The 14,050-nt window shown below is 44.9% G+C and overlaps 2 protein-coding genes across 2 annotated transcripts; both read right to left on the bottom strand.

Annotated features, from left to right (window-relative positions):
• Positions 1-2,521: 2,521 nt before the first annotated feature.
• LOC311196511 (protein C19orf12-like) lies at positions 2,522-6,028 on the bottom strand (the record flags this gene model as incomplete). Its single annotated transcript, XM_084270088.1, has 2 exons — positions 2,522-3,194; positions 5,869-6,028. 2 exons carry the CDS (start codon positions 6,026-6,028, stop codon positions 2,929-2,931), a joined length of 426 nt encoding a protein of 141 aa, XP_084126214.1. The 3' UTR covers positions 2,522-2,928.
• Positions 6,029-10,711: 4,683 nt separating this feature from the next.
• Positions 10,712-13,428, bottom strand: LOC311196479 (protein C19orf12 homolog; the record flags this gene model as incomplete). The annotated part of the gene is made up of 3 exons (XM_084270051.1): positions 10,712-10,756; positions 10,842-11,089; positions 13,269-13,428. The coding sequence occupies 3 exons, from the start codon at positions 13,426-13,428 to the stop codon at positions 10,712-10,714; spliced, it is 453 nt and encodes a 150-aa protein (XP_084126177.1).
• Between the last annotated feature and the right edge of the window lie 622 nt (positions 13,429-14,050).

Here is a 14,050-nt window from a genome sequence, read left to right as displayed (position 1 = left end):
CAGGTCCTACCATGGCAGCTACGCAGGATTAAACCCTTGAGCCTGCTCGTGTGTCACTACTGGAGCTGTTGTGAGGAGAAAATGTAAAAAATTAAAATTTCCACATGAATCTGTGTAGTTCTTAACAGAAATATTGAGACTGCTGTAGATGATGTGTGACCAGAAGTGTGCAGAAGCCACAGAACAAGCCAGAAGAGGCCTGCTGGGCCTGAGAGGGATCCGCTCAGTCAGCAGGAGCAAGGTGCTGGAGTCAGGCCCTGGAGGCCGCAGGCCCTGACAGGGAAGGTTGTCGGCAAAGGAAAGCACCCAGGCCAGATAGCCCAAGGGGAACCGTTCCCTTCCCTTAGATCAAGGTCTACATTGCAGTTCTCATGCTCTTCCAGTGGACGGAGCCTGGGGGTCTCCGTGGTGCCACTGGGAACGGGGCCTTTAGGAAGTCTGCGCTGTGACAGGGACTAGCAAAAGACAGAGTTTCCACAGCCAAATACTCTTCAGTCCTGCAGCGCCCATGCAAGCAGTGGGTACACATGGGCAGTTGTATGCAAGAGGTGAACATGCCTCCAGAGGCTGCAGGGCTGCTACAGGTGCTGAACTGAAGGTGATAAAACTGAACAAAGAAATGCAGCCCTCAGAGGAACACGCAGTTACTCGTTGCTGGCTTGCCAGTTCAACTGAGGTCAGTCAGTCTTCACAAACTGCCTGCTGCTCAGCTCACAAAACCCACTCAGCCTTCAGTAATCAGGAGGGTGAAACCACCCTCCTCTGCCTGACTGGGTACTTGCTCACTGTAATTAAAGGTGACATGCAGCTGCAGTAAATATTTGCATGGCCATAGCTCACATCTTATAATCACAAAAAATAAAGAAATTCAGCAGAGAATGTGTGTGAATTCTAGCCTACTCTGTAGCTGGTCTGGTATTTGTAGTCTAATAAAAATTAATTAAAGCCAGAAATTTAACAGATTAAGAGCAAAACAAGAAAACCCTACTTTTCATGGAAAAAGATAACTGTTACCCATATACTGAGGCAGAACTGATAGGCTGAATTTAGGAAATAATCCAATTGCCACTAGATGGCACATCCCAGTTACTAATCTGTTTAAATTCAGGACTTTTTTTAAAAAACCCCAAAACATATATATTTCCTCTTTTTGCTAACATAACACTTTACAATCATGCTTGCTTTCTATTTTCAAATCTGACATCTTAAAAAAAACATGTAGAAAAAAAAGGAGTTTTGAACTAAAAATACACCATCTGCTAGTCAAAACCTAGCTTGATTCTGCCACATGTACGACCAAACCAGGTTAATAACCAGAATCATAGATGGTTTCTTTATATAAATATGTACAACTCCCCATAGTGACTCTTTCAGCTGCTTGCCCAACTGCTGGCACTCTGTTACGACGTTTCCTAAGCAATAGCTGTGCCTTACACCCAGCCTGGACACTACACAGCTGGAAGGGATTTCAGAAGAGTCCAGCCAGTTCCAGTCTGAAGCTGTTTCCAAAACCAACAAGCGATGCGGTGGTGGACAGCTACATCTCGACTAAAGAACAGCAACAGATGGGTATTAATACACTTGCTCTTGTTCTCAGATGATCAAACCTGCTGGAGAGTTCCTCAACTGGCTCAATTTGCCACATCAGGCTGTACAGTACTTATCTTTGAGGCCTTGACATGAAAGTATGGGACTGCAGTCAGAACAGTACAGGTGGGCTATTGTCCTTCTGTATGAACTAACAGAAGCTACTAAAGTACAAACAACAAAACCATTGTGGGGTGCCACTCTCATTGTCCCTCAAGCGTTACCTATCAAGGTCTCCACAATCAGAAACAGTCACTTCCACATTTTTCAATCTATAATCTCACTTGAGCTGGATTCTGTTCTTCTGTTCCCAGCAGTGAAACGCGTTCAGACCAAACTGCAAACCTTGCTGCAAACCTACTGCTACTGCTTTGAAACAGGTACCTGCCACCTTCCAGGACGTTCCACAAGTATCAAACCACTTCAATGATGATACGGACAACAAGCAGGATTCAAAGTTTCTTCTGGCTGTGCTAAGCAACAGAGTGACCTAGGAGAGCACAGAGAGGGACTCAAGTAATCTACATTCACATTGTAAAGTCCCCAGAAAATTGCAAACAACAGTAACTGCATTCATAAAAATAGTCTTTGGAGATGCCTTCATACAATGTAAAGTCTAAAAAGTCAACTGCTGTGGGTGTAACCTGTCCATGAAACGGAACCACCACCGACCTCAGGCTTGGCATTACAAAACTCTGACAGGGCAGGGACTGTGCACTTACCATTCACTTTGGGCTGTCTTTCACCTCACTCAAAACATGGTTCCAAATGATGAGAAGAACAGTCCCTGCCCTGCCCTGCAGGCTGGAAAGCACACAGAATTTAGTAATGGCAAATTGTACTGGCAGAAGTAAATTAATCAAATCTGTACAGCAGCAACTTCTAAGGTCAATGCTTCACTATTTAAAACTTAACTTTGAGAAACCCCATCACACACAGAGATAAACCTTTATTTTAGGGCACAAGTAACATTATCAAAGTACTTACAGAATCAGGAATTAATCTACTAAACAAAACACAATTTCTCTGTAAGTTTTACCCAGTGATACATTAGCACAGCAGAAGCATAATTCCATTCAGCAGTTCTGAATTCGGTCCTAGTGTACAGTACTTAAAAATTACATAGCAAGCCAGTGTCAGGATAATGCAGGAATCAAATACTACCCTTACAAAAAAGCAAACCAAAACCCCCAAACAAATCCCAACCCCAAAACTGAAAATTACACTTAGATCTTCCCGTATTCATAATTAGTGCTGACATCTAATAATTGCTATGTTGAAGAATCACAATTGTTACGAGCAAAATTCATTACACTGTAAAAAGCGTACTCTGGAAAAGGTTTACTCTCCATACTGTATCTCTGCTCTTAGTTCTTTGGAGAGGTAATTTATCAGCACTCCTGTCAGTGCCTGCTGTATACCAGCATTTCCCATCACAAGAGCAGTCAGCTGAGCAACATCAGTCCAGTCTAAGCGCCTGAGAATAGCAATGGCTTCATCATAGAGTTTCTGCTGCTCAGCAGGAGGCAATTCCAATAAAAGCTGAGGGACTGGTCTGAACTTTCCACTCCTCATGCAGGCACCAAGCAATACACCAAACGCTCGTCCTAGAAAAGAGAGAGAGATGTTATTTACTGCCATGGGCATCAGAACCCACTCTGCCTCCAAAGTTCCCACCCCAGCGACTGTTCCTGAACAGTCACTTGTGCACTCACAGGGATGCTGTTTTTCATTAGATAAAAATTTCTTAATTTGCACGTTTTACCCAGTTGACAGTTTTTCCCTTGATACCACAGAAATACTTGCAAGCCTACGGTGGCTGAATTCTTCTTCAAGGAACTGTTATGAGAACACCAATATCTGATTTAGGGGCACTTAATGCAAAAGCCACTAGAAATATGCATACGTAACAGAATTCAATACATTTCTTCCTACTTCTACTTCAGTCATCTGAAAATCTACAGAAGCCACATTTACTATAATGACTAAGAGCATGCCACTCTGGCACAGAGTATAAAGCTTCTTGGGAGCTCATGGAAGCTAGTCTGGTCCACACAGAACTCCAAACTACTTGGACCTTACTTCTGTTGGTATCCATTTGACACGTGCCCACTTTATACAACAGTGAAGGCTGAAAGATCATACCTCTAACCGGTTTATCCTTTCTACAGGTGTAAAAAATGCATTTGAAAGAATATACTGAGCAACAGAGTGACCTAGGAGAGCATGGGGAGGGACTCATGTAATCTGAGCTCCATGCCTGGCATTACACCGATCCAAGTGACAAAGTCAGTTCATTGCCTGGGCCTGTAAAATGGGAGTCACAATATCGATGGGTCTCAAGCCCATGAGGAGAGGAGAGATGACAGCAGGGATTGCTACCACTGGTGGCCTCGACACAGGGTCTCAACACAACCTGATGTAAAAATTCCTCTGTGGAATGACACAAATATTATAAATTATACCACTGTTGGGGACGTAGTAAACAGTCACTTATGGTTAATTCCTTTGTTATGGCATTTAGCCAGTGCCGCCTGCTTGTGTCAAAATTACACAAAGCCATCCCCTCCAGCAATGAGATGTAATAGTAGTACAAGCTATAAAGATTTAGAATATACTAAGAAATCTTCCTGTCAGATCTCTCAGACTATGGGTAATTGTGATGATGCACCAAACGAAGTAGAGGAACTGGTGACTGGACTGTGTCTCAGAAAGTATCGGTATGGGCTGAAGGATTCTTTGGATTGGGAATAGTTCATCTTAAAACCAGAATGATGCTGTCCAATTTAACTGCATAAGTGGAAGCCTTAGTGGCCCTTACTAATGACAATTTTGACTTGGTCAAGTACAAGCTGTCTCAAAAGTTGCATTTCAAAACTGACTTGTATTAGATATGATGCTACTCAAGGAGCAAGGAGTGTGTGGATTCGTGAAAGCAAACCATGAACAAGAAGAATGCTGTGTTACAATTCCCAATGTGTCGCTACATCTTCAAGAAAACCTCCAGAAGATGCAGAAGATTGCTGAAGTTATGCATGAGATGGAGAAACAAATGAAGGACTCTTGGTTGGAAAATATCTTTGGTAGAATAGGATGGGTATTTTCAGGGTTGATTACTAACCTGATGCAAACATTATTATAATTTGCATTATTATAATAAGTTTTGTTAGTTGTATTGAAAGAACTTTCACTTTAGGGGAAAAGTAATACTATCAAAGCAGTTTCACGTGTGTTTACCTACAAGAGAAGGCACACCTCCACACTTGTCAACATTGCCTTACAAGTGCCTTGAAGCAAATGGCGAACAAGCAGCCGGGATATTCATCACCACCGTGTCTGGAGCTGTTGTTAACTGCAGTCGGCATGTCATCCCGCAGCACTGCCACCAGCGGCTGGCTGTCCTGTACCTCCATTGCAGTACCCTGTTCTTACACAGTTCATTTACTTTAATGCAAAACACAGGCCACTATGATGCTTCTTACAAGTATTTTAATGGAAACAGGACAAGCTGTTCAGATTTGGTCAAGAAACCAATGCTGACATGACAATCCCAGTCCTATGGATAGTATAAAAGTGCCAGATTCAGCTCCCCTTTTAAAACTTTTCTAAAAGAGTATTCTTCCCATGCCTTCCCATTCGAGGTCACCAGGTACCACTTAACTACAGTTTGTTTGTCTGTTCCTTTTAATTGTATTTAGTTAGGCATTGGCTTCACTTCTTACAGAAAGAAATAACTAATTCAAGAATTACAATGAAAAGGCAAAAAAGAATAAAGTTAGGATTGAGATTAATGTACTTCCTTATAACTTTCTTTTGCAGGCGTGAAAAAGAGATCAGGTAAAATTCTTCAAGGTGCCCCAGCTACTTAGGCTCCTCTATGTCACAGAATCATAGAATCACAGAATGGTCTGTGTTGAAAGAGACCCAAGGAATCACAGAGCTCCAACCCCCTGCCACGGGCAGTGCCACCAATCTCCAAGTCTGGATCTGCACAAGGTTGCCCAGGGCCCCATCCAACCTGGCCTTGAACACCTCCGGGGATGGGGCATCCTCCACCTCTCTGGGCAGCCTGTTCCAGCCCCTCACCACTCTCTCTGTAAAGAACTTCCCCCTAATATCTAATCTAAACATTCCCTCCTTTAGCTTCAAACCATTCCCCCTTGTCCTGCCAGTATAACTTGCAACAGGGTGCTTTTCAACAGTCATTCCCAAGACTGAAACCGCCACGCAGAGACACAGACAGGAGGGAGGAGGGAAGCCTGCGAGATACAACACACTTACCTAAAGCGATTCCAAAGGTAACTCCAAACAGACCCACGAGTAACGCTGTTACACCAGCTAGCAGTGCTCCTCGACCTGAGCGTTTCACAGCAGCTTTCATCCCCTTCTCCTGAGAGAGGTGGCAGAACAGCTGTATCACATCCTCAACATTAATGGGCATCTTGGTGAGTTAGGACACTAGAAAGAAGTTATCTTTTGATCGCTGCAACAGGGAGTAAATCTTGCCACCAAACAGAGCTCGGTGACTTTCAGAGACTGGAAGGATGGAGGCACAGACAATCCAGGAAAAAATACATTCACTTTCAGTTCTGCCAAAACCAAGCCTATGTGCAAACAGTTAAATATTACTCATATTGCAAATGAAACCGTAGAGTACACCAGAGAAATATCTGGTCAGAAGACCATACAAGCAATGAAAGACTCCAGAAAGTTTTTACCTGACTCTGGAGCCCATTACCTTTGCCCTGAGCAGCTGCCACACGCGTTCAGCATCGCTCACAGGTCCAGGAAAAGACAAAGCAGAGCCTCGCTCTACTGTAGCTAGCAGATTATAACTGACAAATCTACCAGGTATTTTCTCCTTGTCCCAATTCTTGCCACAAATCAGTCATTTGTTTTCATACTTCAATTCTTCTCCCCATTTTGTCACATGCTTAAACACTTCCACACTGCTTTCTGAAAGCAGGAAGAGCCCGAGGAAGGGAACAGTTTTCAGGAGGAGGCAGAGTGAGCGAGGACTGGCAGCACACGGGGGCTCTGGAGACACAGCATCAGACACACAGGGGTGTACGCGTACAGCCGCCAGGACTCAGGGTAGCCATGAGATGACTTCCATTCACACGAGGAGGAGGCGTGACGGTGCCTGAGAGCCCTCATGTGCCAGGACAAGACCCCAGTGAGGGACAGAGGCCTGGTCGTGAGAACGAGCCCTCTGGGACCGAACCTTTTCCACCATGCTCACTTTCTGCTGGGGACAGGACCCAAGCACTGCTGACACTAAACAGAAATCGGGGTTTGGGGATGGGACCACACATGCTCCATAGTCGCAGAGAGGCACAGTAGGAAATTCATCAGAGAGGTGCACTTCTCTTCCCACTGCATTCATTTTCATGCCAGTCCAAGGAATACAAAGTTATTCGTTTTACCACCACTGCTTTTGGGGTTTTTGCAGGCTTATGACACAGCAGTCTACCAGAACAGCAGTGTGTGCTGGTTAGTGACTGCGGAGTGACACACTCGGCTTCCAGAATTATATGTTATCTCATTCAGAGTGATTCAAGCTCAAAGGAATAAATAATCGGCTACTGTGGTTTTACCTTCTCAGAAAAGGTGAACAGATCGCTACTCAGAGTTACATTCACACCAGCACCAAGAAGCTTTAAGTGCAGTAGATTCAGTTCCTCCGCTCAGAGATGGGAACAGATTTGTGCTTCTCCTTCTTTTCCTTAGCATGACCTCCAAATAACCCAGTCACGTGAGTGCCAAAATGAATTTGTTTCTTCTCTTTGGGGTAAACCCAATGAACATCTGACACAAAGCTCTTCAGTACAAAGGCTCTGTGACATGGATGGGACAATGCAATTCGGAGAGTTGAAAACGCAACACGTCTCACGCCCAAACTGACTGGCTTCCACCATTTCCTGAACCAATCTAATTGCAACATACCTGAAACAGTCTTTTGGTAGCAAAGGAACTGAAGGAATGAAGCTGCCTGTCCACAGAAAGACACCTGCACCATCCAAACACTGCAAACGAGGACGTGTCCTTACGGTACCAAAGCATCTCAACAAATGCAAAGGTGTTCAGGTAAACTGTGATGTCTCTGAATAAACAAAACCTCTTTCATGACTTGGTTCAAAGTGCAAGTGGCTTAACAGAGAAAAAGACCCAGCTGACAATGCAAGCAGGAATCACACTGCTGTCTGGTGGTGCACAAATGCACAGTAACCTGTTAGTCTCAAGGCTGAGCAGAAACATACAGGAGGAACTCAAGCAAGTGCAGGATTCTTGCCAGAATAAATTGCTGCATTACTCCCCTTACAACTTCCCCAAAGGGAACTGCCCCTTGCAAATGTAACCCTTATTGGGGGTTTCTTGGCTTGACTGAAGAAGCTGTTCCTGCTTAATCCCAAAACTGAGTGCACACTGTCATGGTTTTGGTCAGGATGGAGTTAACTTCTTTTGCAGCAGCGGATGGAATGCTGTGTTGGGGGGTTAAAATGAAAGCAGGGCTGATAACACCCTGATGTTTTTAGTTGCTGTCAGACAGTCAAGGACTTTCTCAGCTCTTCGTATTTCTCTATTAGTGAGAAAGGAGGGGCGAAGCCAGTACAGGTGACCCAAACTAGCCAAAGAGACTATTCCATGCCAATTACGTCCTGCTCAGTACAACGGGGGGCTGATAGGAGGAAGAGCAGGGTGGCTCCGGGACGCGCAGTTTTCAGGGGACAGTTGGGTTCTGGGACGGCTCTGGGTGGCACGGCCTGAGCTGTGGTTTCGGTGAGAAACTACATTGTGTATCAACAGTTTCATATATTTTTTGCTTTAAAGTCCTGTTAGCATTGTTATATTTTATCTTTCTGCTATTCTAGTAAACTATCCTTATCCCAACCCACGGGCCTTTTAGTTTCTTTGTTTTGGGGTTATTTGCCCCTTCCTTTTCCCTTCCCTTGCCTCTCACCCCCCCCTTCCCCATTCTCCTGCTCTTTTCCTTTAGGGAGCAGGCAGCTGCATGGATCTTGGCTCTCAGCAGGGTAAAACCACGACACACACTCACAGTTCTCAGACACTACAAGGAGCACTCACCTTCTCTCAACTCTTCTAAATGCTCTGACCATCTCTGACCACATTCACTGTATTTCAAGTCCTGTACTGAACTTTACTGAATACAGTAGCTGATGCACAGTACATACATTTTTTCCCCAACTGTACATACAGAGCAGTAGCAGGAACCATTAAAACATAAACCACACAGACACACACACACACACACAAGGATTCTTATACTCACGCCACAAAAAGCCCCAGCAACAAGACCAAAACACACACCTCCCAAAATAGTCAGCCAGCCAGTGTGAGGCTGAGGAAATCAAACGGAAGGCTTATACAGCTCCACTGCTGCAAACCTCTAACTGGTAAGGTCAAACTGGTAAGGTCAGCAGGAGGTCAACTGCATGAAGCTGGGGCTGACATCAGCCTGATGGTGAGAACCACTGGGCAGGCAGAATAGGAAGAGAAGTGTATTTGAAGATGCCAGTGAACTACAAATGATCAAGAATCCTATTCTGGATTAAAAGGACCTCTGAGTTTTATGTGTCAGAGGCAGAACCAGAAGACAGCCAAAAACATTTATAACCTTTGATTGTGTAACTGACCAGTAACAAATACGCAATTCGATTCTAGCAACAATTATCCTCTATGGAACCCAACCAGATGAGACACTGGGAATGTGAAACACTGGATTTTCACTAGTGGAGGGATAGAAATGTCAATGACAACCAGAAAGATGGGGCCTGGCTTTGGGACCCTCTGAGACTCCACAGCTCCTACTGACCTCACTTGCTTTTGGGAATATTCAGCACTTCAGGAACAAATAAAATAAAAATACAATAAAAATACACGTAAACCCCCTCCCGCCCCCCATGCCCAGACCCCCATGATTTTTGGCAAACAAACTTGCTGAGAAATCAATCTTTGGAATATAACAGACCTTTCTTTTCTGTCCTACTGCAATTCAGCAGCCATATTTCTCTTCTCTTTGAGGTCTCCCCAAACACAGAAGCTACTAAAGTACAAACAACAAAACCATTGTGGGGTGCCACTCTCATTGTCCCTCAAGCGTTACCTATCAAGGTCTCCACAATCAGAAACAGTGACCTCCACATTTTTCTATCTATAATCTCACTTGAGCTGGATTCTGTTCTTCTGTTCCCAGCAGTGAAACGCGTTCAGACCAAACTGCAAACCTTGCTGCAAACCTACTGCTACTGCTTTGAAACAGGTACCTGCCACCTTCCAGGACGTTCCACAAGTATCAAACCACTTCAATGATGATACGGACAACAAGCAGGATTCAAAGTTTCTTCTGGCTGTGCTAAGCAACAGAGTGACCTAGGAGAGCACAGGGAGGGACTCAAGTAATCTACATTCACAATGTAAAGTACCCAGAAAATTGCAAACAACAGTAACTGCATTCATGAAAATAGTCTTTGGAGATGCCTTCATACAATGTAAAGTCTAAAAAGTCAACTGCTGTGGGTGTAACCTGTCCATGAAACGGAACCACCACCACCAGGCTTTGCATTATGAAACTCTGACAGGGCAGGGACTGCGCACTTACCATTCACTTTGGGCTGTCTTTCACCTCACTCAAAACATGGTTCCCAATGATGAGAAGAACAGTCCCTGCCCTGCCCTGCAGGCTGGAAAGCACACAGAATTTAGTAATGGCAAATTGTACTGGCAGAAGTAAATTAATCAAATCTGTACAGCAGCAACTTCGGAGGTCAATGCTTCACTATTTAAAACTCAACTTTGAGAAACCCCATCACACACAGAGATAAACCTTTATTTTAGGGCACAAGTAACATTATCAAAGTACTTACAGAATCAGGAATTAATCTACTAAACAAAACACAATTTCTCTGTAAGTTTTACCCAGTGATACATTAGCACAGCAGAAGCATAATTCCATTCAGCAGTTCTGAATTCAGTCCTAGTGTACAGTACTTAAAAATTACATAGCAAGCCAGTGTTAGGATAATGCAGGAATCTAATACTACCCTTACAAAAAAGCAAACCAAAACCCCCAAACAAATCCCAACCCCAAACCTGAAAATTACACTTAGATCTTCCTGTATTCATAATTAGTGCTGACATCTAATAATTGCTATGTTGAAGAATCACAATTGTTAGAGCAAAATTCAATACACTGTAAAAGTGTGCTCTGGAAAAGGTTATTTTCTACACTGTACCTTTACATTTAGATTTTTGGAGAGGTAATTTATCAGCACTCTTATCAGTGCCTGCTGGATACTAGTGCTTCCCAACACAAGAGCAGTCAGCGGCGCAACATCACTCCACGCTAAGCAGCTGACAATATCAATGGCTTCATCATAGAGTTTCCTCTGCTGAGCAGGAGACAATTCCAATAAAATATCAGGGACTGGCCTGAACTGTCCACTACTCATCCAGGCACCAAGCAATCCACCAACTGCTCCTCCTAGAAAAGAGAGAGAGATGTTACTTACTGCCATGAAGCCACCCCCTCAGGAGGCGCTCACAGAGCCCCATCCCACCTGCTCTGTGGGGTTCAACAGAGCCAAGCTTTCTCCTGCCACCAGCACCCACCCACAGCGCCCACCCCAGCTGGACAAGAAATGCTCTAGTGAGTGGAGCAGCTCCAGCAAGGGAAGGCAAAGGGATCCTCTACAGCTGATGAAATCGTGGCTGCTGCTGAGAATACAGCCTTATGCTCTGACAGACACGTTGTTCTCTTTCAGTAACAGTCTAACTTGTAACAGGGTGCTTTTCAACAGTCATTCCCACTACTGACACCGCAGCCCAGAGACACACACGGGAGGGAGGCAGAGCTTTCACTATGGATGGGCATCAGAACCCACTCTGCCTCCAAAGTTCCCACCCCAGCGACTGCTCCTGAACAGTCTCTTGTGCACTCACAGGGATGCTGTTTTTCATTAGATAAAAATTTCTTAATTTACACATTTTACCCAGTTGACAATTTTTCCCTTGATACCACAGAAATACTTGCAAGCCTACGGTGGCTGAATTCTTCTTCAAGGAACTGTTATGAGAACATCAGCTATTTGTTTATTTTTTGTGACTCAACATCGCTAACCCTCACACAGGAATACTGCAGATTCACTCTCATACCAAGTAGTCCATGAAATTGCTGGAATTGCTCACAGGAGTAGGGAGCATTCAAGAACCAGGACCCACATGAGTTCAGTGACAGCTTTCAAACTACACAAGTTCAAGAGATACAGAGGAGATACCACCCTCTACTATCAGGCCCTGGACATCCTGTAATTTTTCACACAAGGAAACAAAAGCAAAGTGACAGGGAATAGCAAATTCCAGAGGAAAAAAACCCCAACAAGTTCATCAAGAAGTGGATACCATTATATTATAGAAATAAGAATACTTTTTAAAATAAAATCATTAGCAAGATGATCCTGCCCCTTTCAACAGCTGATTAAAAATACTGACCCTGGCTTTACACCCCAATATCCTTTCTTCTGTGCCACCAGGTACCGAGCCCCCCTCTGCCTCCTGTGCTCCTTTTCACCATTGTCTCACCCCTCTACTCTTCATTCCCCACTGCCATGCTGGAGCCGAGCCCACACTAGCAAGCTCAGAGCCTGTGAGTTTGCTCTCAGCGAGTCTGCTCCCACACCTCAGACACTGGTGTTGCAGTTTTGTGTAGCTGTGCTGCTGAGATAGCTTTTGCAATCTACGTTTTACATCTACAGCCTCTGAAGAGATTGATCCACGCCTCTGCAGGTTTGCCGGGGGATTTGTGACTTGGCGGGGGACCAGGCCAGGGGAGTGTAGGCCCGAACATCAGCACCCATGGAGGGGAGTCCTGCTGAGAGGCCTGTGGTGAGGAGATGACTCCCCGATAGAGAGGACTCATGCTGCAGAAGTTCGTGGACTCTCGCCCGGGTGGGACCCCGCGGTGCCTCAGGGGAATTGTGTGGAATGTCCCCCCCCAGCTAAGACAGAAGACAACTCAGGAGGAGCAGACTGAAAACCCCCATCCCCCATTCCCTGCCCTTCTCTGTGCTGCGATGGTGGGGAAGAAGGCAGAGAATTTATGATTAAAGTCAAATGTGCAAAGAGGTGAGGGGTGGGGGGGAAGTAGAAGTGTTACAATCTGGGGAAGGAAAGCAGCTTATGAGGAACCACTGGAACCCCACTCCCTATTCCCGGCCTTTACCTGCACTATGTTGGGAGGGGATTGAGCAGCTTTGGTGGGCATTTGGCCTCTAGCCAGGGCCAAATCACCTCAAATGGTATACTTCAGCAGGTGGGAACCAAGGCTCTACACCCAAAAGCAAGTGGTTTGTTAAATATTCCTTCAGAGGGTTCCAAAGGCGCCACTGCCTCAGGCCCCTGGACGGGGCCCAGCTTGCAGCAAAGGAGTCCAGGTCAGCAAAGTCCCTACCATCCCAGAAGAAAACACTAACACATGCCTTCCTGATGAACACCTCATTTCTAAAAAGACAGTATAGATAATGGCGTCTTCTTAAAGGCCAGTTAGATGAAATCTCAGCACTGCACACCCCTGTCCTTCAACCTGGACCCCCTGCACAGACTTAGTAGTTTGTCCACTCAAGGAGTTAACCACACATACTGCTCCTAGAATAAAACACACTTACCTACAGCGATTCCAGGTGGACCTCCGAGCACACCCCCAATAAATGCTGCTCCACCCGCCATCCAAAATCCTCGACCAGAGTGTTTCACAGCAGCTTTCATCCCCTTCTCTCGAGACAACTGGCAGAAGAGTTGGATCACCTCATCAACACTGAACGGCATGTTGGCGAGTTAGGAGCCTGGAAGAGATATGCGCACTTATCTTTTGATCGTTGCAACAGGGACTAAATCTTGCAGACGAACAGAGTTCAGGATTCAGTGAGACTGAAAGAACAAAGGTACAGCTGATAACAGAAAAAGAGATACTCACTTTCAGTTTCATTTCTGGGAAATCCAACCTACTTGTAGACAGAGAAAAGCTACTGAAACTAGAAGAGTAGGCCAAAGGTGAAAGTCAGAGGATGCCAGAGAATCTTCCAGTTTTAGGACAAATTCAGAAGACCATACAAGCAATGAAAGACATCAGAGACTCTAGAGCACATTGCCTTTGCTCTGAGCAGTTGCCACATGTTCAGCATAACTCACAGCTCCAGGAAAAGACAAAGTGGAGCCTCACTCTACTGTAGCTAGCAGATTATAACTGACAAATACACCAGGTATTTTCCCCTTGTCCATTCATTCACTTTCTGAAACAACAGGAGCTACTAAAGTACAAACAACAAAAACATTGTGGGGTGCCACTCTCATTGTCCCTCAAGCGTTACCTATCAAGGTCTCCACAATCAGAAACAGTCACTTCCACATTCTTCTATGTCCAAACTCACTTGAACTGGATTCTGTTCTT

The sequence above is a fragment of the Gallinula chloropus genome (genome assembly GCF_964237585.1).
Source record: "Gallinula chloropus genome assembly, chromosome: 13".
NCBI lineage: Eukaryota > Metazoa > Chordata > Aves > Gruiformes > Rallidae > Gallinula > Gallinula chloropus.
Note: the sequence above shows the minus strand (reverse complement) of the source record. Positions and strands in the feature narration are given on the sequence as shown.